The 27,868-nt window shown below is 37.2% G+C and overlaps 2 protein-coding genes across 2 annotated transcripts; one reads left to right on the forward strand and one right to left on the reverse strand.

Moving 5' to 3' along the window:
* Nucleotides 1-304: 304 nt before the first annotated feature.
* Nucleotides 305-13,379, reverse strand: LOC123526769 (uncharacterized). Its single transcript, XM_053522584.1, has 8 exons — nucleotides 13,226-13,379; nucleotides 12,129-12,248; nucleotides 11,585-11,671; nucleotides 11,148-11,294; nucleotides 9,909-9,961; nucleotides 5,390-5,825; nucleotides 3,507-3,959; nucleotides 305-369 (listed from the first exon to the last, which is right to left on the reverse strand). Exons 1-8 carry the CDS (start codon nucleotides 13,377-13,379, stop codon nucleotides 305-307), a joined length of 1,515 nt encoding a protein of 504 aa, XP_053378559.1.
* A 6,868-nt stretch (nucleotides 13,380-20,247) lies between these two features.
* On the forward strand, nucleotides 20,248-27,823 carry LOC128548442 (2-phosphoxylose phosphatase 1-like). Its single transcript, XM_053523254.1, has 4 exons — nucleotides 20,248-20,374; nucleotides 21,770-21,876; nucleotides 25,564-25,782; nucleotides 26,043-27,823. Exons 2-4 carry the CDS (start codon nucleotides 21,801-21,803, stop codon nucleotides 27,260-27,262), a joined length of 1,515 nt encoding a protein of 504 aa, XP_053379229.1. The 5' UTR covers nucleotides 20,248-20,374; nucleotides 21,770-21,800; the 3' UTR covers nucleotides 27,263-27,823.
* The last annotated feature ends 45 nt before the right edge of the window (nucleotides 27,824-27,868 follow it).

Raw genomic sequence — 27,868 nt, forward strand, 5'->3', positions numbered from 1 at the left:
AAAATGTCATTAAATGTTGATTAAATGTGATTGACCACCTTTAAACAAACATCTATTTTACGTTACTCATAAACAGGGTGCATGTACCACGTGACTTTTCCGCTAATCTGGGGTGCCAAATGATAAATGCAGTATCGAATAGACCTTTGTAATCGTACTATGTACTATGGTCAAAGTCTGGGGAATTTCTCAAACCACAAAAATTGAAACACGTAACCACAGGGATACGTTTTATTTTTAAGATATTTTAAAGGTTTTCGCCAAATTATCAAGGCACAACATATCTTTATAATTCTTGGTAGTGTTATCCTCTGCTGCAAATAAATCTTGTCTCCAAGGAAAACACAGACATTATATTTACGTATACATCTGATGAAAAAAAAACATGTTCAGTTTAATACCTGTAATTTTATTTTCTGTCTGCCATTTGATACAATACCTTTTTTAATTTCGTAAATTTATGAGAATCATTTTGCCAGTCTATCAGCAAACATCGCAATTAAAACAAATTTCATCGTAGTGACAAAAAGTGCATTCTGAACTAAATTCATTGGACGGTAGCCGTTTCTTTGTATGGGTAAAACAATTCTAACCTCAACTCAAATAGCCCATGGCTAGGTCTCTTCACTCAAATAAGTATAGTTTATGGCAGAACATTATCTATTAATTTAGATACAGGACTTTGAAGCAAACAGCTGTAATGCAGTCACAAGCTGTTTTTATAACCGTGCTCTTTCTCAAGTTTGGTGACAACATGTCATTCCAAACTTTAGTTATTGACCGAAAACCTTTGTTTCTATTTTCAGTAACAAACAAGTTGAAACTAGAAACTGCTTTTGTAAAAAAGCACATGTCTCCCCCAATGCAAAGTCCTATAGGCAGGAAGTCAATAGGGGTCAGGAGCGAAAGTCAGAGACACTGATGGTTGGCTGCAGTAGGGATCATCTACTTGGCATGTCCAGTCATCCCGCTAAATTTCAACACTCTTGGCCTAGTGGTTCTCAAGTCACTGTTCAGGCTCCTGTGACCTTGACCTTTGATCAAGTGACCTCAAAATAAATAGGGGTTTGTCCAATCATTAAGTTTCAACATTCTAGGTCAAGTGGTTCTCAAGTTATTTTCCAGAAATGATTTTACATGACCAGGCCCCTGTGACCTTGACCTTTAATAGACTGACCCCAAAATCAATAGGGGTCATCTATTCTGCATGTTCAATCATCCTATGAAGTTTCAACATTCTGGGTCAAGTGGTTCTTAAGTTATTGATCGGAAATTGTTTTCCATGTTCAGGCTCCTGTGACCTTGACCTTTAACAGAGTGACCCCAAAATCGATAGGGGTCATCTACTCTGCATGTTCAATCATCCTATGAAGTTTCAACATTCTGGATCAAGAGGTTCTGAAGTTATTGATCGGAAATGGTTATCAATGTTCAGGCCCCTGTGACCTTGACCTTTAACGGAGTGACCCCAAAAACAATAGAGATCATTTAATCTGCTTGAACAAACATCCTATGAAGTTTCAACATTCTGGGTCGAGTGGTTCTGACCGGAAATGGTTGTCAATGTTCAGGCACCTGTGAGCTTGACCTTAAACGGAGTGACTCCAAAAACAATAGGGGTCATCTACTCTACATGATCAATCATCCTATGTAGTTTCAACATTCTGGGTCAAGTGGTTCTCTAGTTATTGATCGGAAATGGTTTTCAATGTTCAGGCCCCTGTGACCTTGACCTTTAACGGAGTGACTCCAAAATCAATAGGGGTCATCTACTTTGCATGTACAATCATCTATGTAGTTTCAACATTCTGGGTCAAGTTGTATTCAAGTTATTGATCGGAAATGGTTTTCAATGTTCAGGCCCCTGTGCCCTTGACCTTTGATGGAGTGATCTCAAAAACAATAGAGATCATCTATTCTACATGACCAATCATCCTATGAAGTTTCAACATTCTTGGTCAAGTGGTTCTCTAGTTATTAATCGGAAATGGTTTTCAATGTTCAGGCCCCTGTGATCTTGACCTTTGACAGTGTGACCCCGAAATCAATAGGGGTCATCTACTCTTCATGACCAATCATTCTATGAAGGTTCAACATCCTGGGTCAAGTGGTACTCAAGTTATTGATGGGAAATGGTTTTTAATATTCAGACGCCTGTGACCTTGACCTTTGACGGAGTGACTCCAAGAACAATACGGGTCATCTACTCTTCATGACCAATCATCCTTTGAAGTTTCAACATTCTGGGTCAAGTGGTTCTCTAGTTATTGATCGGAAATGGTTTTCAATATTCAATTTAGATAGACCTTGACCTTTGACGGAGTGACCCCAAAATCAATAGGAGTCATCTACTCTTCATGACCAATCATCTTATGACGTTTCAACATTCTGGGTCAAGTGGTTCTCTAGTTATTGAACGGAAATAGTTTTCAATGTTCAGGCTCCTGTGACCTTGACCTCTGACGGAGTGACCCCAAAAACAATAGGGGTCGTCTACTCCAGCAGCCCTACAACCCTATGAAGTTTGAAGGTTCTATGTCAAATGGTCCTCCAGTTATTGCTCGGAAATGAAGTGTGACGTACGGACGGACGGACAGGGCAAAAACAATATGTCCCCACCCAAGAGGGGGGAGACATAATGATGAATAGTATACACATTAGTTATAGAAGAAAAGAGTGTTACTGTGTCCAGTATGTATGCAATAGGTATGGCTTATACACACTACTGTTCTTTACCACACAAATAAATTTAACCAAGTGAATGAACTATTGTTATGCAATACATAATGACCTACTGCAAAGTGACTAATTACCTCAACTGCAGAATAACCTAATAATCTGATATCTGTCTATGACATATCTACAGTAGAGCCATACATACAAAATGTGTTATAATGCAAAATATTTGGATTTAACTTTGCAAAACTAAAATGATGCTTTTAAAGGTGGTTAATCAGATTTTTAACAGATTTTGTCCTTTAAGTGTAACTTTGACTTTTAAGCTATAGGTCTGGGAGTTTTGCAAGACACTTTGTCTCTTTACGAGGGAAACATTTCTACCAAAAAATATTAAAATCCCTTAGTGGGTGGTAGAGTAGAGTTCAGATTTTCTAAGTACAAAAAGGGTCATAATTCTAACAAAATGCAGGTTAAGAGTTATGGTTCTTGGTCTACTTACTCATCTAATGATGATAAACAAGTGTGCAAAGTTTCAAAGCAGTAGCTCTTATAGGTTTTGGGAAAAAGTGGACTTAAACAAAAAAATTTAACCAAGAATCTCATATTTTGTAAGTACAAAAATTTTAAACTGTCATATCTTTTTATAAGCTGTCTAATTTTGAAACTTATTTCAGTGTTATGAAAAGCTCGACTTTGGCTTACATTCAATTTATAAAATCAATCTATAGTAAGGCCATTAAGAATTCATAAAATGGTAAATAAACTTACAGAAACATTGAAAGTATCAATTCTTGGGATAATGAAAAAAAGATCAAGAAACACAATACCTGTACTAGAAGCATTGTCCTGGCTAGTTGCAAACACTGGTATTGAATGAGACTTGGCAAACCCAGTTGCTGTGCTTCCTGTATTCCCAAACACAGATCCACTCGTACTGTTTGATGTCGCCCCAAATACAGGGGTGTTAGGCTTCTGATTGGTTGCTGCACCAAATGTGGGTGTGGCTGAACCAAATGCTGGGTTCTGATTGGCTGCACAAAATGCTGGGGGCTGATGAGTTGAGCCAAACGCCGGAATCTGACTGGCTGATCCAAAAGCGGGAGTTTGACTGGTTGATCCAAAGGCTGGTGCCGGATTAGTAGCACCAAACGCTGGAGTCTGACCTGTAGACCCAAAGGTTGGGGTTTGACTTGTGGAACCAAATGCAGGCGACTGACTTACTGCTCCAAACACAGACTGGGAAGATGTGGCACCTGAAACATTAAATATTTCCGATTTGTCTACAAATGAAATGTTAAAAAAAGAATAAAATATTAACATTTATAGGCACAATATAATTATGAAGACTGCAGTGAAACAGTGATTTTTTCCCAGTTTGATTCACTGTGGCCTATTTATACATCTGGTTTCATAAGAAAAACAAGAGCTGTCTGTAAGACAGCACGCTCGACTTTTCTCAGTGCCAATGACTCTGAATTAGAGCTTTGCCAGTAAAAGGGGCATATATCTGTCAAAATTCTAATCAGAGTTATGGGGATTGTTTCTTATGGTGAAGCCTTTGATAGTAAATAACTATTTTAAGTTTCAAGTCAATAGCTGACGTTATATAAAACTTTCACCAAAAAATTCTAAGTTAAAAAGGGACATACACTCTGTCAAAATTCAAATCAGATTTATGGGGATTGTTTCTCCTGGTGTAGGCTTTGATAGTAAATAACTGTTTTAAGTTTAAAGTCAAAAGCTTTGATAGTAACAGAGATATTTGACTTTATCAAAAACTTTAACAAAAAAATTCTAAGATAAAATGGGGCATAAATCTGTCAAAAATTCAAATCAGAATTATGGGGATTGTTCTCCTGGTGAAGACAATGATAGTTAATAACTATTTTAAGTTTCAAGTCAATAGCTCTGATAGTAACAAAGATATCTGACTTTATCAAAAACTTTAACCAACGGCGATGTCGACGCTTGGGCGAGTGCAATAGCTCTACATTTTGTTCGAAACGTCGAGCTAATTATCAGCAAACAATAAAATTTATTTCTTCACTTTGACAATACTCACCAATAGAAACAAGAGTGCCGGACTGTCACAAAATACGCCCGTCTAAATATTCAGTTACGTATCATAAAATGACTTCGAGTAGTTCAAGGGCCATAATCCAACAGTGCCTGGGACAATTTGGTGGTTATCGAACATGGCTGAGATATTATGCACAAACTTTGTCACTATGTTTGGTGAAGTTCGGATGAAAACTGTTCGACTTAGAGCGGACAAGGCTAAATTCGCCGTTTTTCAAGTAATTCAAGGGCCATAATCCAAGAGTGCCTGGGGCGATTTGGCTGATTATCGAACCTGGCCGAGATATTATGCCCACAAACATTATCAGAAAATTTGGTGATGATCGGATGAAAACTATTTGACTTAGAGAGCAGACAAGGCTAAATTTGCAGATTTCGAGTAATTCAAGGGACATAATCCAAGAAAGCCTGGGGCGATTTGGCTGGTTATCGAACTTGGTCGAGATATTATGCCCACAAACATCGTCAGCAAGTACTGGTAGCACCACCAAAGTTGAAAGTTGGACCTGAGACTGCTGATGAAGTTCCAAACTGTGAAGATGCTACCGTAGGAACAGCTGGTGCAGCTTGACCCCAAGCGTAAAGCCTCCAACAGAGGGCGCAGTGCTCCCTGCTGAAGCAAATGAAAAACCTGTTGCAGCTGACGCTGCTGTTGTTGGTTGAGAAGCAAAAGAGAAACCTGCAGATGGAGCAGCTGATGTTTGCACAGAACCATTATTGAACCCAAAACCAGTAGCAGCTGGAGCAGACCCTGTAGTTGTTGTGGCACCAGCAAATCCAAAACTTGGTGCTTTTGTTGTTGTTGTTGTTGTTGTAGCAGTTGTAGATGGAGCTGACTGTACTCCCGCAAAACTGAACCCTCCTGCACCAGAAGGCGGAGCAGTGCTTGTGGCAACTGAGCCAAAACTAAATCCGGAACCAGTGCTTGACTGTGTCTGACTTGGTGCTGCTGATGTTGCAGTACTGGGCGCTCCAAAAACAATGCCAACACTAGTACTTAGTTGCTGGTTGCGTATGACTGGACACCTGCGTTCCTCCAAGCACAAAGCCAGATGCAGCTGCAGTAGCTGTAAACAAATATTAAACATATAAACTTTATTAATGAAAGTCAAAATAATTTTGCTTTATTCTGAATTTTGAGTATGCTTACTTACATGTATGATCTTTTTAAGAGAAAAAACAGAAATTTTACGTCAAGATGTGTTTACCTTAAGCTACAGTCAACTGCTTTTTCAAAGGGTGAAAAAATGAGGGTCAGAACAACACATGCTTATTACTTCTTTACATAGGAATCTAAAACAAGAAATCTGCAGTCATATACAGAAAAATGAAGGAGTAATTCTATGGAGCATCAATAGAAATTTGATTTGAGGAACTTAAAGTCATCCTTTCATTAATCTTTGTCATTTTTTATAATGTCAAAATAATCAGGCCTTTCTCATTTGTGAAACTAGAGATTATTTTTCAAAAAGTGTATGTCTCCCACCATTTACCAGGCAATAATTGTAAAATGCCCCAAATTAAGGTTAACTGCAGGGGAAATTACTGAACCATAATATTCCAAATATATATACAACTTGGCTTGGTACTGTTAACTCCTATGAAGTTTGGTGGAATTCATATCAGTTGTATAGGAGAAGTAGCACAGATCAAAGAATTTGACTATTCAAGGGTCATGACTCCGCTGGAAATAATTTAATCAAAACATGACGTTAATATGCACAACTATGCTTAACACTAATGACTTGCGAGGCTTGGTGAAATTCAGCCTTATTGTATACAGCAAGTAGTGTAAACACTGAAAAATATGACAAACCAAGGGCCATAACTCTACTGAGAATCACTGAACCAGAATAGCTAGTGATATGTATAACTAGGCTTGGCAATGAAAACTCCTGTTAGGTTTTGTGGAAATCCGCCAATGGTGTAAGATAAGTTAGCAAAATATCGTAAATATGACAAATGAAAGGTTATAACTCTCCTGAAAAACATAGAATTGGAACATGCCCAATTATGCACAACTTGGCTTGGCAATGATCATTTTTGTGAAGTTTGGTGTAATTCATCCTGGTGGTATCTGAGCATTTGCCCGTACAGGTAAAATACCAAAAATCAAGGCCCATTACTCCACTGAAAATCACTGAACCAGAACATGCCAACAATATGATCAGTGAGGTATGGCACTGATCACTCCTTTAAGGTTTGGTGGAAATCCACCCAATACTATGAGAAGCAGCCAAAACATCATATAATTGATGAATGAAGGGCCATAACTCTGCTGAAAACCATCAAACCATAAAATGCTGACAATATGCACAACTAGGCTTGGCAATGATCCATCTTGTGAAGTTCTATGTAGGTCCGTCCAGTGGCGTTGGAGGAGTTGCATAAACTAGCTTTTTGACAGGTGTATGGATAGACTATCCGAGAGGTGGATGGCACTTAATCAGTATCTATTGCCTACTACATGTGGGACACATAATAAGCAAGCCCGCCCGCTTAGCTCAGTAGGTAAGAGTGTTGGTCTACGGATCGCGGGGTCGCGAGTTCGATCCTCGGGCGGGGCGTATGTTCTCCGTGACTATTTGATAAACGACATTGTGTCTGAAATCATTTGTCCTCCACCTCTGATAATTCATGTGGGGAAGTTGGCAGTTACTTGCGGAGAACAGGTTTGTACTGGTACCACGGTGGGGAAACCACGTGACTAAATCGGATAACGTGCACGCAAAAATGCTAAAAATAGGCCCGCTTCAGGTATGTTTTTTCACTATAACTTTTTTGATCCGCCATTGTTTTAAACGAGATAACGTGCATAAACCCTGCAATAAAAAGTTCTTTCATCGGATATACGTAACTTGATAAAACTCCCTCCCGTTTTTACGTAATCCTTGCCCAACCAATTCGAAAGATGCAAAATATTTTGGTAACGAACACGTCTGTTCACAAGTTACGCACCTAGCACAGATTCTGCAGAGAATTTTCGCTGGAATGTAGGTTTAAAATAAAGCTTGTCATTGTCCAAAGTCCTATACCAAATATTTAACATGACTATTCAGGAATATTAAAGATATCGTAAGACAAAGGGTGCGGTAACGTACACGTTGCGGTTTTCAGGAGGTGACGTACACGTCATTTTTCCCCAGAGGGTAACGTACACGTCAAAAACTATTTATCATGCATGTAGAACATCTTTGTCTTTAAATGACTGAACTGTAAACATTTTGATATTGTTAAAAAAAAAGATGCAGATGCTGGGAACAGGCTGTTTTTCTTTCGGTAGGTTAGTATATACAGAAATGCTACAGTGAAAATGAATAGCATTTGGAATTTTATGGTCTAATCGTGTATGTTATTTTGACAAGTAGACATTGTTAGCAGTTGCCATTTTAAATGTATACTTTTTTTTCTCCAACTATCAAAAGTTAATTAGGTTTCTGGGAATAAACCATGTCCGTCTGTCAGCAGGGTTTAATCAAATCCATATGTTCAAATATTTTTGATGACCCGTTGAACTGTAAACATTTTTTATATTGTTAAAAAGATGCTGAAATTAGTATAAATTCTGAACGATAACTGGAACGATAGCATGCTTGATAACCATGATTTTTCTTTGTTAAAACGTTACAATACAGAAAATCTTTTTGTTTAATATGACAGCATGCACCTTATTTGAATCATTGACAAACTGTTTGAGTTCTATCATGCATGGCACCATAACAATCAGCCAATAATATAAACACGTTGTCGTTTAAATTATCGTGCGGGAGTAATGTTATTCTTTCTGTGGGTTAGTGACAGTTTGTTGGTCAGCTAGTTATTCATTTAGACCTCCTTACTGAAACAACATATCAGTATTGACCTAAATTTTGCATACCTAAGGACATAGTCATTCCATGGTTGATTAAATTATAAATGCTGACATATTCTGATAATATAGATCTATAAATGCGTCAGTTACATCCAAAGCTTTAAAGTAACAGCCTCGGTTATGTTTAGGCTGTTCATTTACAAAATCAAATACCTTATATAAGCATTAACGAGATTACAATTAACTATTTTACTAAACTAAGCTATATAGGATCGCAAAAAAAAGTTAGAAAATGTCGCAAAAAAGTTGATTTTTTTTTTAACCAAGTACTGTTGACTTAGACAGATTTTGTGTCGCCTACTACAAAGTAGCTGCGACATATAGGGATCACTTTTCCGTCGTCCGTCTTTTTGTCCGTTGGCGACCGGCTGGCGTCCGTCACGCTTCTTTTCCGGAGCATAACTCAAAAAATAATAAAGGTGCTAATTTGTTACTTCATACAATGATCGAACACAGTGAGAGGATGTGCAGTATCAAAGAACCATAACTCTAGATGGTCCCATTTTTCAATTATCTCCCCTTATCCTTATAAAAAAGACTTGTCCAGAGCCCAATTCAAAAACTATTTGGAGAATTTGAAGATACTTTACACATTGACAGAGGAAGCGCAGTGTAATGGTCACATTTTTAAATTACCTCCCCTTATCGTTATATAGAAAGCTTGTCTGAAGCCCAAGTCGAAATTATATAAAGGATTGACTTGAAACTTTGCACATAAATAGAGGTCTAATGAAAGGAAGTACAGTGTCAAAGAACCATAACTCTAACTGATCTTATTTTTGAATAACCTCCCTTTATCTATGGAAAAAACTTGTCTGGGGCCAATGTCAAAACCATATAAAGGATTGTCTTGATACTTGATACATTGATAGAGGTCAGTGAAGCAAAGTGCAGTGTCAAAGAACCATTACTTTAGCTGACCCCATTTTTGAATCACCCCCCTTTATGCATGAAAAGGAAAAGCAAGAAGCTTGACTGAAGCCCAAGCCAAAAACTATGAAGGGTTGATTTTATACTTTGTACATTGAAAGAAAGTGCAGTGATAAGGAATCATAACTCTTACTGACTCCATTTTTAATTACCTCTCTGTATGTATAAGAAACTTGTATGGAATCCAAGTAAAATCAATGATATACAAAGTATAAACATGTCAAAAAGAAAAGTAACAAGTTTTTTTCTGTTGTTATTTTTAGAAAATGGGTCGTCCGAAAAAAGTTTTTCCCACAACAGTGGTAGGTTCACGCTCCACTATGTCTCTTCTCGTGTGCCTTTAAATTACTTTTTCTCCGAAAAGACATTTCGCACTCCTGGCAAATATATTCATTCTCCGTGCTATAAATAGATAATAGTTTTACTGCTGTTTTTACTCTCGGTGCAACAATTATACCTATATGCGTATTTAATACTTCTTTTTGTTTGTCTCTTTTAAAAGTCAGAATCATAATTATGGTGCGGACAACTAAACTAACTATCGTTACTGGAAAGAACAAGTACTAGGCTTCCATCACCCGTAAGCAACTGTCAACTTTTTCACTCAAAGATACATGGTCAGTTGCGCATATGATGGATTTAGAGCAAAATAATTTCAAAATTTTATCATCTTGCCTATTTATGTATAGATATACAAGAGCTGTAAACGTGTAATTATTTCCAAGCTAGGATGAGGACCGACGCTACACATTTTCACTGTAGCATTTCTGTATATATTAACATACCGAAAGAAAAACAGCATATTCCCAGCATTTGCATCTTTTTTAACAATGTCAAAATATTAACAATTCAGTCATTTAAAGACAAAGATGGTCTACATGCATGATAAATAGTCTTTGACGTGTACGTTACCCTCTGAGGAAAAATGACGTGTACGTCACCTCCTGAAAAACCGCAACGTGTACGTTACCACACCCTTTGTCTTACGATATCTTTAATATTCCTGAATAGTCATGTTAATTATTTGGTACAGGACTTTGGACAATGACAAGCTTTATTTTAAACTTAAATTCCAGCGGAAATTCTCTGCAGAATCTGTGCTAGGTGCGTAACTTGTGAACAGACGTGTTCGTTACCAAAATATTTTGCATCTTTCGAATCGGTTGGGCAAGGATTACGTAAAAACGGGAGAGAGTTTCATCAAGTTACATATATCCGATGAAAGAGCTTTTCATTGCGGGGTTTATGCACGTAATCTCGTTTAAAACAATTGCGGATCAAAAAAGTTATAGTGAAAAAACATACCTGAAGCGGGCCTATTTTTAGCACTTTTGCGTGCACGTTACCCAAGTTAGTCACGTGGTTTCCCCACCGTGGGTACAGAACCCAGGAACACTGGTTAGGTTAACTGCCCGCCGTTACATGACTGAAATACTGTTGAAAAACGGCGTTAAACCCAAAACAAACAAACAAACAAACAAAACATAATGAGCAGTATGTTCAATGAAATACTTGAGTAAATATACTTGCAACTGGAGTTGGCAATCCCCCTACAGACTGTGCAGTCTTTTGAATATTAAAAGTGTACCCTCCTGGTTTGAGGTACTAGGATCAGCCAAACTTGACTTGGTACCAGTTGAAACAGCTGGCTGACCGGTACCCAATATTCCAGTACCAGCAGTGGATCCAGACGATGAAACCGTTGCTGTCTGTAAACCAGTCACAACACTGTTTACTGAAATATTCAATTCAAACTTAAATTACTGGGGTTGAAAACAACACATTTATTCTTCTTCTGGAATGTTTTTATAACTTTCCAATATTTACAATACATTTTGTAACTGCACTTTTTATAATACCAAGTCAACAAGATTCAGTGAAATAACAGAATTGTTAGGTTACACCATAACTCTACATTTAGTTTTCAACCAGATTAAGCTCTGTTGCAGTCTTACAAAAAATGATATTCCAGGTCAGTCTCTTTTATGTAAAAAGATGCAAAAATCTAACTGATAGCTACAGTACCTGTACTTTGTGCTGTACTGGGTGTACCAAACAATGGCTTAAATGAGACACTAGGCTGTGTAGTGGATGCTGCAGTACTAGTTATACCTAAAAATAGACACACCATCTAATACATAGCACAAATAAATAAACTGTTATCTAACACGTTTGAATTTATTCAGGTTTCAAAACTGACTTTTGTTCTTTGTATGTTTTGTTGCCTTTTATGAAAACTAAGTGATTTTTCATGAGTTTTACAAAATGATACTGAAATTGTGACTTAACAATTGCTGAATCTAAAATGCAATTCAAAATGGATATTTGAAAGAATATTAAAAGCATGTGAAAAATATTAAAACATGTAAAACATTGTAATTATCAGCTGCAGAATTTTTGAATATATTATAAAATATACATATTTAAGAAGACAAAACAAGATTATGTATAGCTTCTTTCAGAATATACGAATTACCTCATGTTTCTTGTATTGGTGACTTTGATAATTTCTCTAGAGTTGATAAAACTGATGATGGTTTAGTTGTTTGCAGAGTTATTGCACTAATACTTGTTGCTACAGACACTGAGGTTGATGTTGCCACAGACACAGAGGTTGATGTTGCCGCAGACACTGAGGTTGTTACTGTTGACAAAGTTGATGTGCTTGTCACTGGTGTTTCTTTTTTAGCTGTGTAAAGATAAGAAAATTGATTTCTCGAACAGGCTTAAGCGAAACTCTTTTAAACATATACTAGGTTGAATTAACTCTGTTCAAAGGACCAGAAAATATAACAACAGTGATTCTAAGTATGGGAGGCTTTTATGGCTACAGGACAACAATTAGACTTGTAATGGCGGGTCTGACACAGGCAATATTACATCTTGGTTTTAAAGTTAAATAGTGTGCAATTTCTACATAACTCTGGTTCTTTTTACTGCGGTGACATTTCCGTTCCAACCACCACCATGTCATGACAATGTATCAAAAGTAGTAATCATGCATGTACTATAAAATTAAGGCTATAACCATTGTAAACATTCACAGCATATATAATGTACTACAAAACTAATCAAAATATACATAGCATTTTCATTTCGTGCAGACCAGATATATCCTGTTGTAGAAAAACCTATGGAGGTGGGGAGGAATGTTGGCTAAGGCGTTGATGAATTTGAGAATTTGACCGAGGGTCATGCAAAGAACAAATGAAATTGTTTTGAAATTGAGCCAGCTGAGGAGGTTTTTAGTATTTCCGTGGCAACCAGAATTATGCATAGATGACCTAGATTTGAAGGAATCTGAGAGGAGACAACACAAGTAACATTCTTGAGCAGCTTGTTTGAAATTGGCCTTGCTGTTTCAGAGATGTTCTTCATAGAAACTGTGGTTGACGACATAATATTGACATCCAAAAATCCTAAAGCTCATCATGAGCACTTTTATTGATACCGGATCGGCTATTAGGCGACCCGGAAGTGGCCGACTGAGGGAAATGACCGTGCAATGGTGGTAATGGCTAAACGAAGAAGAATCGACTTGGCGGTTACGTTGAATAGAGATTTTTCAAGGGCGACAAATGTGAATGTTTGTGTTCAAACGTTTAGAAACAGTTTTCATGAAGCAAACTTACGCGCTCGAAGGCCCGCCATACGTGTACCACTCACCGCAAGACATCGAATTAACAGGTTGGCGTTTGCACGGGATCACCAGAATTGGAGACTGCGACAGTTTAGACACATTTTGTTTACTGACGAATCCAAATTCTGTCTTGACTTTAATGATGGTCCGAGGCGAGTCTGGCGACAACGTAATGAGCATTTCCGGGACTGTTGTATAGCCGAACATGACCAGTGGGGAAGTGGATTTGTTATGGTTTGGGCTGGTATTTCTTATGATGGACGTACGGACCTGCATGTGTTCATGAATGGATCTGTCACCGGTCTGCGTTATAGAGACGAAATACTCGCACCATATGTAGTCCCTTACGCCAGCCTGGCGCAGTAGGTCATGATTTCATCCTTATGGACGATAATGCTGCTGCTCACCGCGCCAGAATCGTAGATACCTACCTTGAGGAACAAGGCATCGAACGAATGGATTGGCCAGCACGCTCTCCGGACCTTAATCCATTGGAACATGCCTGGGACATGCTACAGAGGCGGATTCAAGCCCGGGTTCCAAAGCCGTCGAACAGGATCGAGCTCGCAAATGCTCTTGTTCAGGAATTGGGACTGATCCCACTTGCTGACATCCGTGCACTCATCAGGAGCTTTCCCACCCGTATACAGGAAGTTATCAGGACTAGGGGAGGTCACACTCACTATTGAGACAACTTGTGCCCTATAGAACTAACGATTTAAACAAAATTGTTACCCCATACACTACCATATTTCAGTCAAATTTTAGGACTGTATATGAACAAGTGTTAAAAATGGATTATTAAGTAAATTGAATGACACTGTATTTTGATAAATTGTGTTAGCGGGTTTTGATTTTGGCTATTGATTTACTATATTAAATGTAAGTAAACATTTTCATATAAAATATACATATACATGTATTATATATGACCCTTATTTTGTTTTGTTTAGTGTATTAAATTATGTACATTATATACAATATCTATGTCACGGATACTCGTGAGTTCTGCATTTAGGGAGAGGGAGAATAGGGTCTGGAGCCTGCAAATATACCCAGGCACTAATAAATTGTCAGAGAGATGACAAAAACACGGCTCTCGCCATAACTTCTATAATATCAGTGCAATCAAAATAATACGTAAACAATCCACACGAAAATATACGCATACAAATATAATAGTTAACTGAAATCTTGACAACAATATTTACCTGCAAATATACCCTGGCACTAATAAATTGTCAGAGAGATGCTCTCGCCATAACTTCTATAATATCAGTGCGCAGGCGCATAGAAAAGCGTGAATATCGTGCCAAGTGGTAATCAATAAAGTATGAATGAGGCCCGTCACCTTAGTTATGGGATGGTGAAATAAAATGAAAAGTGAATAGATGAAAAAATGAGACGAAATGGACTGATGGAAGGAACACATGACATACAGATACAGGATACACAAAAACATAGACTCGGACACATGCATATTGTCCCTGTGACATCTACACATCTGTTTATAATATAGCATCTCCAACACCATTCCCCTTATAGTTGAGATATATTGCTTTGATTCAGAATGAAACCTTTGCATCATAATGCGTACAGTTTCTTGAGTTCAAAACTAAAAAAAGTAAAATATTAACATCTGAATTGTCTACCTTGGTTACGTCACGCGAGGTAGGGGTGGGGCAAGTTGTTACACACACCATGGGGCACGTGGTTACAGTGTACCAACTTGCCTCGTGGTATATTTTGTTTCAATTTATGAGTTACTTTTGTGTAAAAGTGGTTATAATTTTGCATGTAGACAACCACAATTTTTAATACTCTATACTAGTTTCAAATATGAAAAAAATGACCTTAACATATTTATAGATGTACACTGTATATCCATGGTTATAAAATACATGTTTAGAAATCTAGATATATCATGACATCATCTTATATAATTATCTATCTTGTTTTCCAGGTGGTGAGAAATCATATACGAAAAACAAACAGGTCCTCCACACCACACGATCTCATTTGGCACGGGGTCAGTGCGATTTTGTTTGCCGGACGAACTATAAGGTCCGTTGCTTCAGAGCTTGGCATGAACGTTATGACTCTTTGTAGGTACGTTAAAGAGGCTCAAACAAGTGGCACAAGGGATTTTAATATTGGCTATAAATCACCACACCAAGTTTTCAACGTTGAACAAGAAACCATCCTTACTGAATACATTGTGAAAGCTGCCAACATTTTCTTTGGATTGTCGCCAAGGGATTCCGGAAATTGGCTTTCGAATATGGTAGAGAATTCGGAGTTGTCATGCCTGAAACATGGAAGGCTAACGAAACAGCAGGAGCAGTTTGGTTTTAAGGTTTCATGAAGAGAAACCCAACTCTTTCTTTTAGAACACCCGAACCTACAAGTCTCTCGAGCGACAATAACCCAACTCTTTCTTTTAGAACACCCGAACCTACAAGTCTCTCGAGCGACAAGCTTTAATAGAACAAATGTTGGGAATTTCTTCTCTCCTTTAAAGTCTGTATTAGAAAGAGATAACACTGGGCCACAATACATATGGAATGTCGACGAGACGGGGGTAACCACAGTTCAAAAACCAGTGAGTGTTGTACAAATCGGAGCTCTCACGTCTGGCGAGAGAGGAACTCTTGTTACAATGTGCGGTGCAGTGAGCGCTACAAGAAAATGATTGCGTTCCACCTACGTTTATTTTCCCCAGGGTGAAGTACTTTGACCACTTTGTGATTGGTGGACCTGTCGGCTGTATTGGAGCTTTTTATCCATCTGGGTGGATGACCTCTGAAAATTTCTTGAAATTTATGCAACACTTTGCTAAGCATGTGAGACCAAGTCCAGAGAAGAAAGTACTCTTATTATTGGACAACCATCATTCCCACATTAGCCTGGACATAATAAACTTCGCTCGTAACAATACCATCGTTATGCTTTCCTTCCCGCCTCACACCAGTCACAAGCTCCAACCGCTTGATCGAGCAGTGTATGGACCCTTCAAGAAGTATGTATCTTCTCTCCAGGACACGTGGATGCGTGTGAATCCGGCGCGGACTATGAGTATCTATCACCTGCCAGGCATTGCAGGAGATGCCTGGAAGAGAGCAGCGTACCAGACTAATGCTTCAAGTGGCTTTAAGATATACTTGTCTGTAACTTGATACAACATTCACTTATTGTAGACTAGATAGGCCTATAGATCTTTACAATTATCAATCAAAATTTCGAAACTGAACATTTCTGATCTTGCAAATTCACATACATTTGATTGTTTGTAAAAGAACTAAAATTAAACTGTCGTCAGATGAAGAAGAGTGGTATTGTTTGGTATGCAAGAACGATTATCAGTCAATCTGATTCGCCAAATTTCGCCCCGCCTACTTCTACGAAAGCTAATGAAACGAAATATTAGCTGCGCGCTTCGTCTAAAGCTCTACCCATTTTCTTGATGCTAAAAATGCGAGATAAATTTACATTTTTTTTTATTCAGCCGATTCGCCAAAGTAATGGTCGATCACGAGAACCGAAAAAATGCTGGAAATATATATTGGCAGCTAAGTCGAATAAGCGATCGTAAAACTATCGATATTAGATAAATATGCGCGATCGTAAAATATCCATGTTAAATAAATCTACACGTTCGTAAAATTTCAGTCGAAGAATCTTTGAGATACAAATGAACTAAAGCAGTTCTTTTTGGTTCTTTCACGTGCCCAACGTATAGCATTGATACACGGAATGTATTTTTAAAAGCCCCATCCAAGAGCTTCAAAATAAAGAGCTACTAATGCCTTTAGGTGGCATTTCCGCTATACATTAGTATGTATGCAACGAAGTTTGTTTTTTGGGGTTTAACGCCGTTTTTCAACAGTATTTCAGTCATATAACGGCGGGCAGTTAACCTAACCAGTGTTCCTGGATTCTGTACCAGTACAAACCTGTTCTCCGCAAGTAACTGCCAACTTCCCCACATGAATTATCAGAGTTGGAGGACGAATGATTTCGGACACAATGTATTTTATCAAATCGTCACGGAAAACATACACCCCGCCCGTGGATCGAACTCGCGACCCCGCGATCCGTAGACCAACGCTCTACCTACTGAGCTAAGCGGGCGGGTTGTATGCAACGAATCTATCTATTTAAGTTTAATTACGGTCCATCCGCCCTTTCAGACACAATTAAGCATATAAATGCTACGTAGAGTATAGACCGCGAACATGCCCCTTATCATGTTCTTAAAGTGTTTTTTGGTTCTAATGTAGGGGTATTTATTACCTCTCTGAAATTCCCAGAGAGTTTTTGTCCAATGAGCATGAATTTAGTAGCCAAATTGCGACTGTAAGTACCTAAACGAGACCTAAACGTACTCCAGTCATTGTATGCAACGTAATAAAAGTTTAAACATATTTACGAAACTTATAAGCATTTTAAAAAGCTTTTGAAAAGTCATAAAATAAAACAAAACAACTGTGTTTTGTGATAAATGACCTTATATAATTTTTGAAATACAAAGGTGAAAAATAAGGAGCTAAATATTCATGTTTTAAAAACATCTAAGAAGAGAAAAATGCCCATTAAAGGGAGATAATCAAAAAATGGCAAACTATATAATAAAAAGACTGAGCAATTACTTTTCAAGTTTTGCTTTGAAAATGTTCTTGAAAAATGATTAAAACATTTTAATAAGAAGATTAAAACTATTTTTTATTCAATGTGATATTAGGATGTACTGGTTCAAGAGCAAATTGTTTGGTTAAAGTATCAAATGAAATAGAGATTTAAAAAAATAAATAATGGCTACTAATTCTGGCACTTTTGGCTACGAAATGGTTCCAAGTTTTTGCAATTGGCTAAAGGTCAAAGTGAATCAACTATTTTCCCATAGGCCCACATTGTAATATTTTGTGTTATGGGCCTTTCCTAACATTTAAACTTTTGATACCACCTACTCAGGATGAAAGAACTATCCAAGGCCTATCATAAAACTGCAAGAAATATACATGTTAATCATCACTTTTGGGCACTTTTTTCTCTTTCAACTCGGTTACCCTAGTTCGGCAGTGATGTTTTTTTAATTTTTCATGAAAATGCCCCACCGGTAAAACATGCATAAATATCGCCTTAAATGCATCATTCCAAATAATTTTAGCCAGGAATCATGGATTAGAATTTTAATTTATGAAATTAGATAGTTTTCAAACACGTTCAACACATATTAGACCAATGGGAGACCACTTTACATCGATATATATACATGTACTGCAGAATTCCCTATACATTTTCAACCAATCAGAGGCCCTGTGTGTTGATTCACTGTGATCTAAAGTCATGGCTAAAAGTGTGAAAGAGCCAGGGGAGGCCCTGATCTTACTTACTCAGTGTTTTTGTTTGTTATAAAAAAATCCCCAATTTGGTATTTTACGATGCAAATTTCTCCTTCTGAAAGGACCCGCCACCCTTCCCCAAAACCATAAAAAAGGACTGTATTAACTTTTGAAAAAAATACTGTGTTTGAAACTAGTATTTAGGCCTACTGAAGTTGGCAGAATGATGTTCTTTGTTAACTGCGTTGAAAGTTTTTGAAGTTTATAAAGTTAAAAGCAAAATAAATTAACAATTTTCTTATTTTTATGATGAAGTACAGTTTGTAACAACTTGCCCCAATCTATGTAACAACTTGCCCCGATGGCGGGGTAAGTTGTTAAATTCGACCTGGCTGATTCAACCGAACCTTTCAAGCTGTTGAATACCTCCCTTTGGGGAACCACAGCATTTATTTGATTGTCGACAGAATGAGCTTTCTAAAAATAGTATCGAATCCGAAATCGGTGTATTAGTTTAGATCGTACACCAAAAAATCTAAAAAGTGTACCAACTAGCCACGGTCTCCCCCTTGTTTTAATAAATTTATTCAAGAGAAAGAACACTTAGAATTGGTAAGTCACACTTGGCTGAGCAACTGACCTCGAAAACTGTTGTCATTACAAGCTGGTCAATCAAACTCCATGACCTTAGAAATAACCTCTGACGTTAAAATTATTCTTTCCTAATTGAGGCGACAGTCTGGTTGAACGCGCTCCGCGGATTACATAAATCTATTACTAAACCCGAGGATGGAAAAGTGGGGTTTGTTGAAACATGCCAAGTATCGTAGGCCTATTTGTCACAAAGATTGCTTTAATAAGCTCAGTAGGGAGAGCGTTGGTCTACGGATCGTGAGGTCGCGAGTTCGACCCCCGGGTGGGGCGTATGTTCTCCGTGACGATTTGATAAAAGACATTGTGTCTGAAATCATTCGTCCTCCACCTCTGATAATTCATGTGGGGAAGTTGGCAGTTACTTGCGGAGAACAGGTTTGTACTGGTACAGAATCCAGGAACACTGGTTAGGATCACTGCCCGCCGTTACATGACTGAAATACTGTTGAAAAACGGCGTTAAACAAACACAAAGATTAACATACGTCGTTACCTTCGAATGAATGGTCAATGTCAATGTGTGCGACACTATCATTGTGCGCAACAGATAGCAATAGGCTACGTAGTATTAAACATGGAAGAGACTAGAGATTTAGGACAGATACAACTAAATGATAGCCATCATGAATTACTTGATCAATGACCACTAAATTTGTTGTGTGCGAGGACGTAGACTGTTAGTGCATCAAATGTTAAACAGAAAAAAAGCGAATATATGTCAATAAGGCAGAATGCGTCCAATCCTGTGGTTCCACACACTGATGACAAATATTTAAAACTGACATTGCAACCAATATTTTACAAGATGATCGTTATGTATTTAACTTTTGCTATGCTTTAAGTTGATACTGACTAGATCAAGAATATCTAAATATAATTTTGTTAAACATTAACCGTCGTCGAATCTTTCAGTTAATACTCGATTAATTCATAAATATATTTATGTCGTAGTAAAAGAGCCACCAGTAGCTCTTTTATAATACAGCTAGAGCTAATTAAATCTTTTCAGAATACGGCTGTATAAGTACGCTACCTTTTCCGCCGCTGAAATACACTATGTACACACACACCGTTTAATTATCGATTGAACTACTTTGCATGTATACATTTATGTTTTGTTGTGTGTGTGATTAGAAGTTATCAGAATGTGAATAAAGGCCATCTGTATGGAAAGGTTAATGTAAGTATTAATAGATCTACCAAGTAGTGTTCTCTTGATATGTATTTTTATAATGAAATAACATCATAACTAAACAGGATTTTGTTATTTACAAAATTTTGTTATAGGGCATATATGTAGGCATATGTACAATGCTACATATATACGTATGGGATATATTGTATACTTCCATTGACCCGTTAATGAAAATTCAGTAGGCCCCTAATTTTATCTTTCGTACAAGGAAACATATAGATCTACAATGACTGTACAATGTTACAAACCAGGGCCGGTTCCAGAAATTTTTGACGGGGGGGGGGGGGGGTGCACTAGTCTTGAACGAAGACATCAACGCCGAGGCGCAAGGTTTTGGAGGGGCGCCTTTACCCATGTTAGGTAGGGGGTCAAGGGCGGATCAGGTTGACCCCCCCCCCCCCCCCCCTGGAAATGTTTGAAATACAGGCATAATATGGTGGCCTCTGGTGCATTTTAGGTCTACATTTTGAGGTATTGGAGGGGTACAATACTCCTCTCTTGATTGGGGTCTCAGGGGGATCTCCTGGAAAATTTTGAAATACAGGTATGAAATGGTGGCCTCTTGTGCATTTCTGGGTCTAAATTTTGAGGTGCATCTTTGATGAGTACAAGTCACTTCTCGGCCAACTTGGGGGGAGGGGGGCTGCAAACACATGTACTGGGATTTAACCAAATAATGAAAACTGTTTCGTACAGGGACGTATCTAGAGCGCCTCACTGTGTTAGAGCGTGTCACTGCGTCCCTTTGTGCAATGCTCTCAATCATGTTCTCTATGACAGAATGTTGTACAACATCCTTGTTTATTAAAAATAATATTAGATCACTAGCGTAGAAGCGATTTCAAAGTTTAGGGGTCCAACGGGTGTGTGTGTAGGTGGAGTGGCGTGTGGATGAGGAAGCAGGGTGGAGGTAACCAGAAAATTTTTGGACAACCATATAAGAAAACATCACAAAAATACTTACCAGTACATCTAAATGTTCTTAAAATTGCCTTTATTGCCGTTATTTATAATTACTGTTGCGAAAATAAGGAGGGTAGGGGTGTGTGTTTGTGGGGGGTGGGGGGGAGAGAGGCAAATCTTACGCTTCCCCACTCTTTGAGTTTGTGGCGTTCTTGGTCACTCTGCTCCAATGTCTATTAATGTCTATTTATTTTTCCACTAGTGACAAATTTTATCTTTAAAAAAATGAAAATTTAATGCGAGCGGAGTGTTAAAAGAAGACCGTACGTACGTCACAAAGAAATTTCAAATACAAGCTCCACACGCATGTGAAAAACTACTCCGTATAAGTATAAACATCAATTTTCTAGCATGATCTTGTTTCTTTCTGTTTCAAATCCATATACGTTAATGCTTCGTATATTTTTTTTCTTCCAGTGTCTTCCAGGCGGGAAAATGAAGCATTATAATGGAGATTGGTATACGAACACGACGGCGGCTGTTCAAAAGAGCATTGTTGCTATGTCTGACTGGATTGATATGCTGTGAGTATGTAGGAAGTGACCTAAGTGGATAGTAACTGTTGCAAACTCACGCCTGTCAAATAGTCTGATTAAAATGCATACATGAAAAATGCAATTTGTGGAATTACTTGGCACATATTCTTGCACTGTAACAATCATTCGCCACTCGTTTTTAAACATTCTTTTTAGGAATCATATATTTGGTAAGTATCAGTCGGCGAATACAATTCGTTCGTACTCATCCGTACTCGAAATGTGTTCGTACTCAAAATAACTCGAATATAAAGTTAGCCTATTATTCTTGAAGCTGTGTTCTCGTTTACAAAATTTTTAAGTAATAAGAAACATAAATGTTAATGTCATGTTTGTATCATCTAGAGATAAAAAATCGTTTAAAAACCTCCAATACATGCTTTAGGTAGTGTTGTTGATTTCTGAGCCCTGGTTATGGATATTTAAAACATGTTTACCGCTTCCATAAACAAATGAATGGTAATTAAAAAAATGTACTGGAATGGTATAGTCATCACATATGAAAACAATACATTTAGTCCGACGTCGTGTAAGGTTTTTTTTAATGCAAGAATAGCGAAAATATACGTATGTTTTGTGTATTAACCTTTGGTCTCGGTCACAAACAACCCCGAGGGCTTTTGCAAACGTTAATACACAAAAAACGTGTATTATCCTTACAAAGTAAGTTTACTACAACGGCATGCATTGCGGTACTTACGTGAAACAAGTCCATGTAAACCTAAGAAACATAAGAAATTCAACTGGACACTTCTACTTGGAAATGTTAGGGTGTCCTTTCAATGTTTTATATATCTTACAAATACAGCTTGCAGTCACGTTCACACAAAACATGATAAGAAAAAACATTTGCCTTTTCAATCTGTCTTACCGTTCGTTTTCGCGTACATCCGTTCGTTCGTCCATCCAAAAAATATCGAACATAATTGGAATGTTTTTTCAGCGTGCGAAGTTTTGAACCTACGGTTTTGGTTGGGATTTCGCTCAGAGTTCTGTTATTGTTATTTGTATATATTTAAGCTAGAATCGCACTACCGCGGATGGGCTTGTGGATGAGTTCAGGATTCCCATACCCGGATGTGTAAGAAAAAATGGGTTTTGCGAATAATGCAATCGTAACAGAACCTTAATTAACATTATTTGAACCGGAATAAAACCGTAATAGCTCGTATTTTTTTACCACAGTGATTGTCTTCCAGACTGTTACGATCTTTTCAGAACTGTTACGGATTTATTACAGGTTCCTTACGAATATGTTATCCGTGGCAAAATTTTGAGCATGTTCAAAACTTCGCATCCTTGCCCACGGATGCCCCCGATTTCTGAACGGATACACCGGATGACTTACGAATGAGTTAGGAGTTCTACGGATGCGTTACGGATGCTGTTCGGAACTCATCCGCAAGCCCATCCGGGGCAGTGTGATTCTAGCTATAAGAGGCATGCAGCTCATCTCAGCAGTTCATGAGATGTTTGGCGAGCTGCTTAATGGTGGTACTTTTTTTCGAAAGCTTTAAGCTTTTGATTCAAAGCCCTGCCACGGCCAAATACGGAAACCATTGACTAAAACAGGCACTTAGGGTCAAAAGTAATCACCCAAATGGCTTATTTCTAGCAGCTTTTGAAATTTGTTAGTCGGACGTAAATGATATGAAAGAAAATATGTCTTGTTTTCATTTTGCGACATATATATTTTTTACCTCATTTGAAAAATATATAGGCCCCTATATATGCAACTTACTTAATGTGTTTTGTTACAAAAATTACGAAAGTCTTCGAAATAAAAACATAAAACATAATATTTGATTTTTGTATAAATTTACAGAAAATATAAATTATTTATTTTTTTCTTTTAAAGAATAACAATGAAAGAACATTAGAAGGTTTGCTGCAATGACTTGATAATATATGTCTCAGAAACACATGTAGCATAGTTTAGGCGAACTTAATATAACATAATTATATGACGCTTTAAGTGTAGCCATTGGCTTCTTAGTATTAATTTAGTTTGACATAGTAAGTAGGGAACTGCTTGATTTTGTATCAGTTTATTTGAAAACATTTAATATTTTTATGGTTATTTGTTGTTTTTATTCCCCCACACATTTGGCCGGGGGTGGGGGGAGGGGTGCATATAGCCTTGCTGCTGTCCATATATCCGAACGTCCCGAAATATTGTATGTCCAGCTCCTCCACGCTATTAGCCTGATTTGCATCAAACTTAACAGATGAACAAGCTAAATGTGCAGATGACCATAAAGGAAGGATTTTTTCTGTGACCACTTCTGTCGCAGTTATGACCCTTTCGGATAGTTTTGCTATATAGAATATAGAGAAAAAATCTTGTGTGCCCAACTCCTTCCACACTGTTAGCCTGATTTGCTTTAAACTTCATAGATGAACAAGCTTGGTGTGCAGGTGACTATAAAGGAAATATGTTTTCTTCGGACTTTCGACTTTCATAGTTATTGAGTATCTCTAGCTTTACCCTGTAATCACTGAGTAATTTAGACACCCGTTTTACGTGTAAACGTGTAGTTACGTAACTGATAGTATAAGAATCGTCTTAAAGGCCTAGATTCACTACTATATAAGTGTCCCCCCCCCCCCAATCCAATATACAACTGCCATCTTATCTGCTGCTTATCAGCGATTATGTAACAGTAACTGATTAGAGGGCAATTAGCACAGCAGGGACCACAACTAGACCATGAAGATGTGTGCAGTGGAGTTGAAAGAAATTAATTTTTCTTCAGTGAATGTGGAATGATAATAATAATTATTATTATTTTGATATTATATAGATTATAATAACTATTACTTTAATGTTATAATAATAATAATAATAATAATAATAAAAATAATCATAATAATTATTATTATTATTATCATAATAATTATTATTATTACTATTATTATATTGCATATAGGATGATAAAAGATACAGTAATAATATTGAAAATAATAATGATAATAAGACACAAGTATAGTGAAAACTTCACGTCAAGTTCTTTGTGCTGACAAAAAATTAATATAAAATTATTGTGTTCCATCTATACTCAATTTTCATTTTCAATTTGTTGCCAAAAGTGACTTTTTTTCATGCTTTGCTTTGTAACTTTGAAATGCACATACTGTTTTCAATTTTAGACGAATGTTATCTACAGTATTCTGACAGCTTTAGATGAGTGAAAGTCACATTTTTCTGAAATATCACAATTCTCTAGACAGAATTTGAAAAAAATAAAAACTTGCATATTTCTTTAAGAAAATTCCTCATTATCTTATTATTGTGAAAATAAGTTTCTGATTATTTTATTATTGTGTTTGATCAACAATATTTTTCTTTACATAGAAATGCCAAAACAAAACCTAGTATAACTTTAAATGTTATTAATTATTCATTAATTTAAAATAAATTACTTTGTTTCCCCTTCTCACTAATTGATACACTTGAAAGGTAGACTGACTCTCTAATAAACAACGACCCTTGTTTATTGGAACCATACTGTGATGGTCATTAGCCCCCAACTGTGCTGGTGAAGACAGAAACCCCTTGGCCCACTGCCAAAATCTAGGCCTTTAAGTATTTAAGAAATTCCGTAAAATAATGTTACCTCTAGGAATACGTCTGATTTGTTTTAGTAGTTGTGCATTCACCTTTCTGTTTTTCAGACAAATTACTACATGATTTTCACTGGACACGAGAAAAGAAAACATCCACAAACCATCCATCTTCCAAAAGAGACAACATAACTCGGAATGTTTTTATTCCAAAGCAAGAATTATTGTCTGTTCGGCTTTCCATAGATAAAGCAATGACAAGTTTTAGGGGCATAGACGCTTTAACGGACTATTGTAATTCCCCCAGCAAGCAAACTACAGGAGATGAAGGTTTGAACTTTACAAAATTACATCTCCCTCTCTCTCTTTCTCCCTCTTTCTCTCCCTCTCTCTCTCGCGCGCTAGCTTTTGGTATATTAACTGAACTTATATGCTGGAAATAATAAGATCGTGTACTTTTAGTAAACCGATGTATTTGGTTAACAGATAACACATGATGTCGCAGATATTTTCAGCAGAATGACCTTGTATATTCTGAAAAGTAATAATATGACTCCCCATTATGGTCTTGTTTTATTTTTGAACTTCAGGTACATTTTCTTCAGGCTTTAAACTGAGGATGGTCCACATTTTCATCCGCCATGGTGATAGGACATCGATTCATCATTTCCCAGGGTACATACCGGAAACTTATAATTGTGAATTCAGCACGTGGTACACAGGGAGTAATGAAAAATTTAGATCATTCCCACAACGTATGGAAAAATATCCATCAGAGAAGCGGAGGAAAAATCCATTTCTTACATGGCCGCAGTATCCAAACCAGAAAACGTGTAAGGATTCTGTTTTGACAAGCAGGGGAGCTTTACAACATTTACAGCTTGGACAACACTTTTATGACTCATATATCAAACATTCCCACCTTTTCGAAAAATCTTCATCAAACCTGATATACGCTAAAAGTACGGGTACATTAAGAACATACCAAAGTGCAGTTGCATTTATATACGGGTTTCTACCTGTCACAAACATTTCAAGCTTCAATATAGACTACTCGGAAGATTTACACTTTTGTTCAAAGAAATATTCCATGAGGGTGACCTGTAGTTGTCCACATACACGAGATTTAATTGCGCGCTCCAAGAGGTTTCAAAGCGCAATAAGTAAAAATAGTCCGTACTATAGGACACTTCGTGAGTTTTACACTCTTTTTGGTATTGACGACAACGATTTAATATTGCTGGCGGGTATTGCGGATGCTTTAGTTCCTACCTATTGCCACAACTTGACAATTCCTTGTTCAACATTTAATTCATCAAAATGTGTTGATCATAGTTTACTAGGTACAATATGGGACGCCGTTACTTACAAAGAATTTTCAAAATGGGATGACCCGGACTTGAACTTTCTGAAATACAGCAGTATAAAGATGACCCCAGTTTTGCTTGAAGTGGTCGACAGAATTAAAGAACTAATAGAAAACAATGGCAAATCGACATTTATTCTATACTCTGGCCACGATGTTACAATATCACCCTTACTTCACGTTTTAGGTCTGCATGACGGAAGATGGCCGCCATATGCGTCACGCGTTGTCATGGAGTTATATGAAAAAGAAAATGAAGATACCAATAACAAATTTTATCTGAAGTTCTTGTATAATGGTTTGGACAAAACTGAAAAAGTTGTTTTCTGTAAGAACAGAACGCTGAATGGCCTCTGTAATTTTAAATTGTTTACCGATTTTATATCACACGAATTGTTGAACAGGTTTGGTTATGTAAGTTATGCTGACGCGTGTTTACGATGAAATGCTACATTTGTTACCATTAGCTACTGTAATACGTTTGCTCTTTGCAGTAAATTAGCATACCGTGATAAAATATGTGATATAACACGGTTATTATAACAGAAGCTTGATCTGGGATGCTGTATTCGGCTCTAGTTGATTTTGTCAGATCGAATTACACAGAGTGTACAAGCGCCGAGTATGATCCGGCGAGAGCCAAATACATCGTCTCCAATCAAGGTACTATTATTTTTGATGTGAACACAAAGCCTATTGATGTTAAGACGCACCACAGAATAACTGTATTCCTATGTATATCTGTGATGGTAATTTTGCATGAGTTGCTTTGGGGAAAATGAGAATTACAAGTATGTAGGCCTACATGTAGTTACAAACTAAGGGTGATACATTGTATTTATTGGTGCGTTTTATGTTTAAACATTTTATTGAATGAATTTAGTATTCTGCGCAGTATTTGATGTATTAAGGTCAGTTTATACTACACTTTGTTTTACAAGTTAAGCTAGTTGTGTAGCGTAGCCGCTCCATAAGTCCTCTTGATAAATAACTCAATACACTGTTTTTTTGTTTCTGTCTAGTTTATTTTCCGTCACCAATAGTATAACT

Source organism: Mercenaria mercenaria, chromosome 14, assembly GCF_021730395.1.
Source record: "Mercenaria mercenaria strain notata chromosome 14, MADL_Memer_1, whole genome shotgun sequence".
Lineage (NCBI taxonomy): Eukaryota > Metazoa > Mollusca > Bivalvia > Venerida > Veneridae > Mercenaria > Mercenaria mercenaria.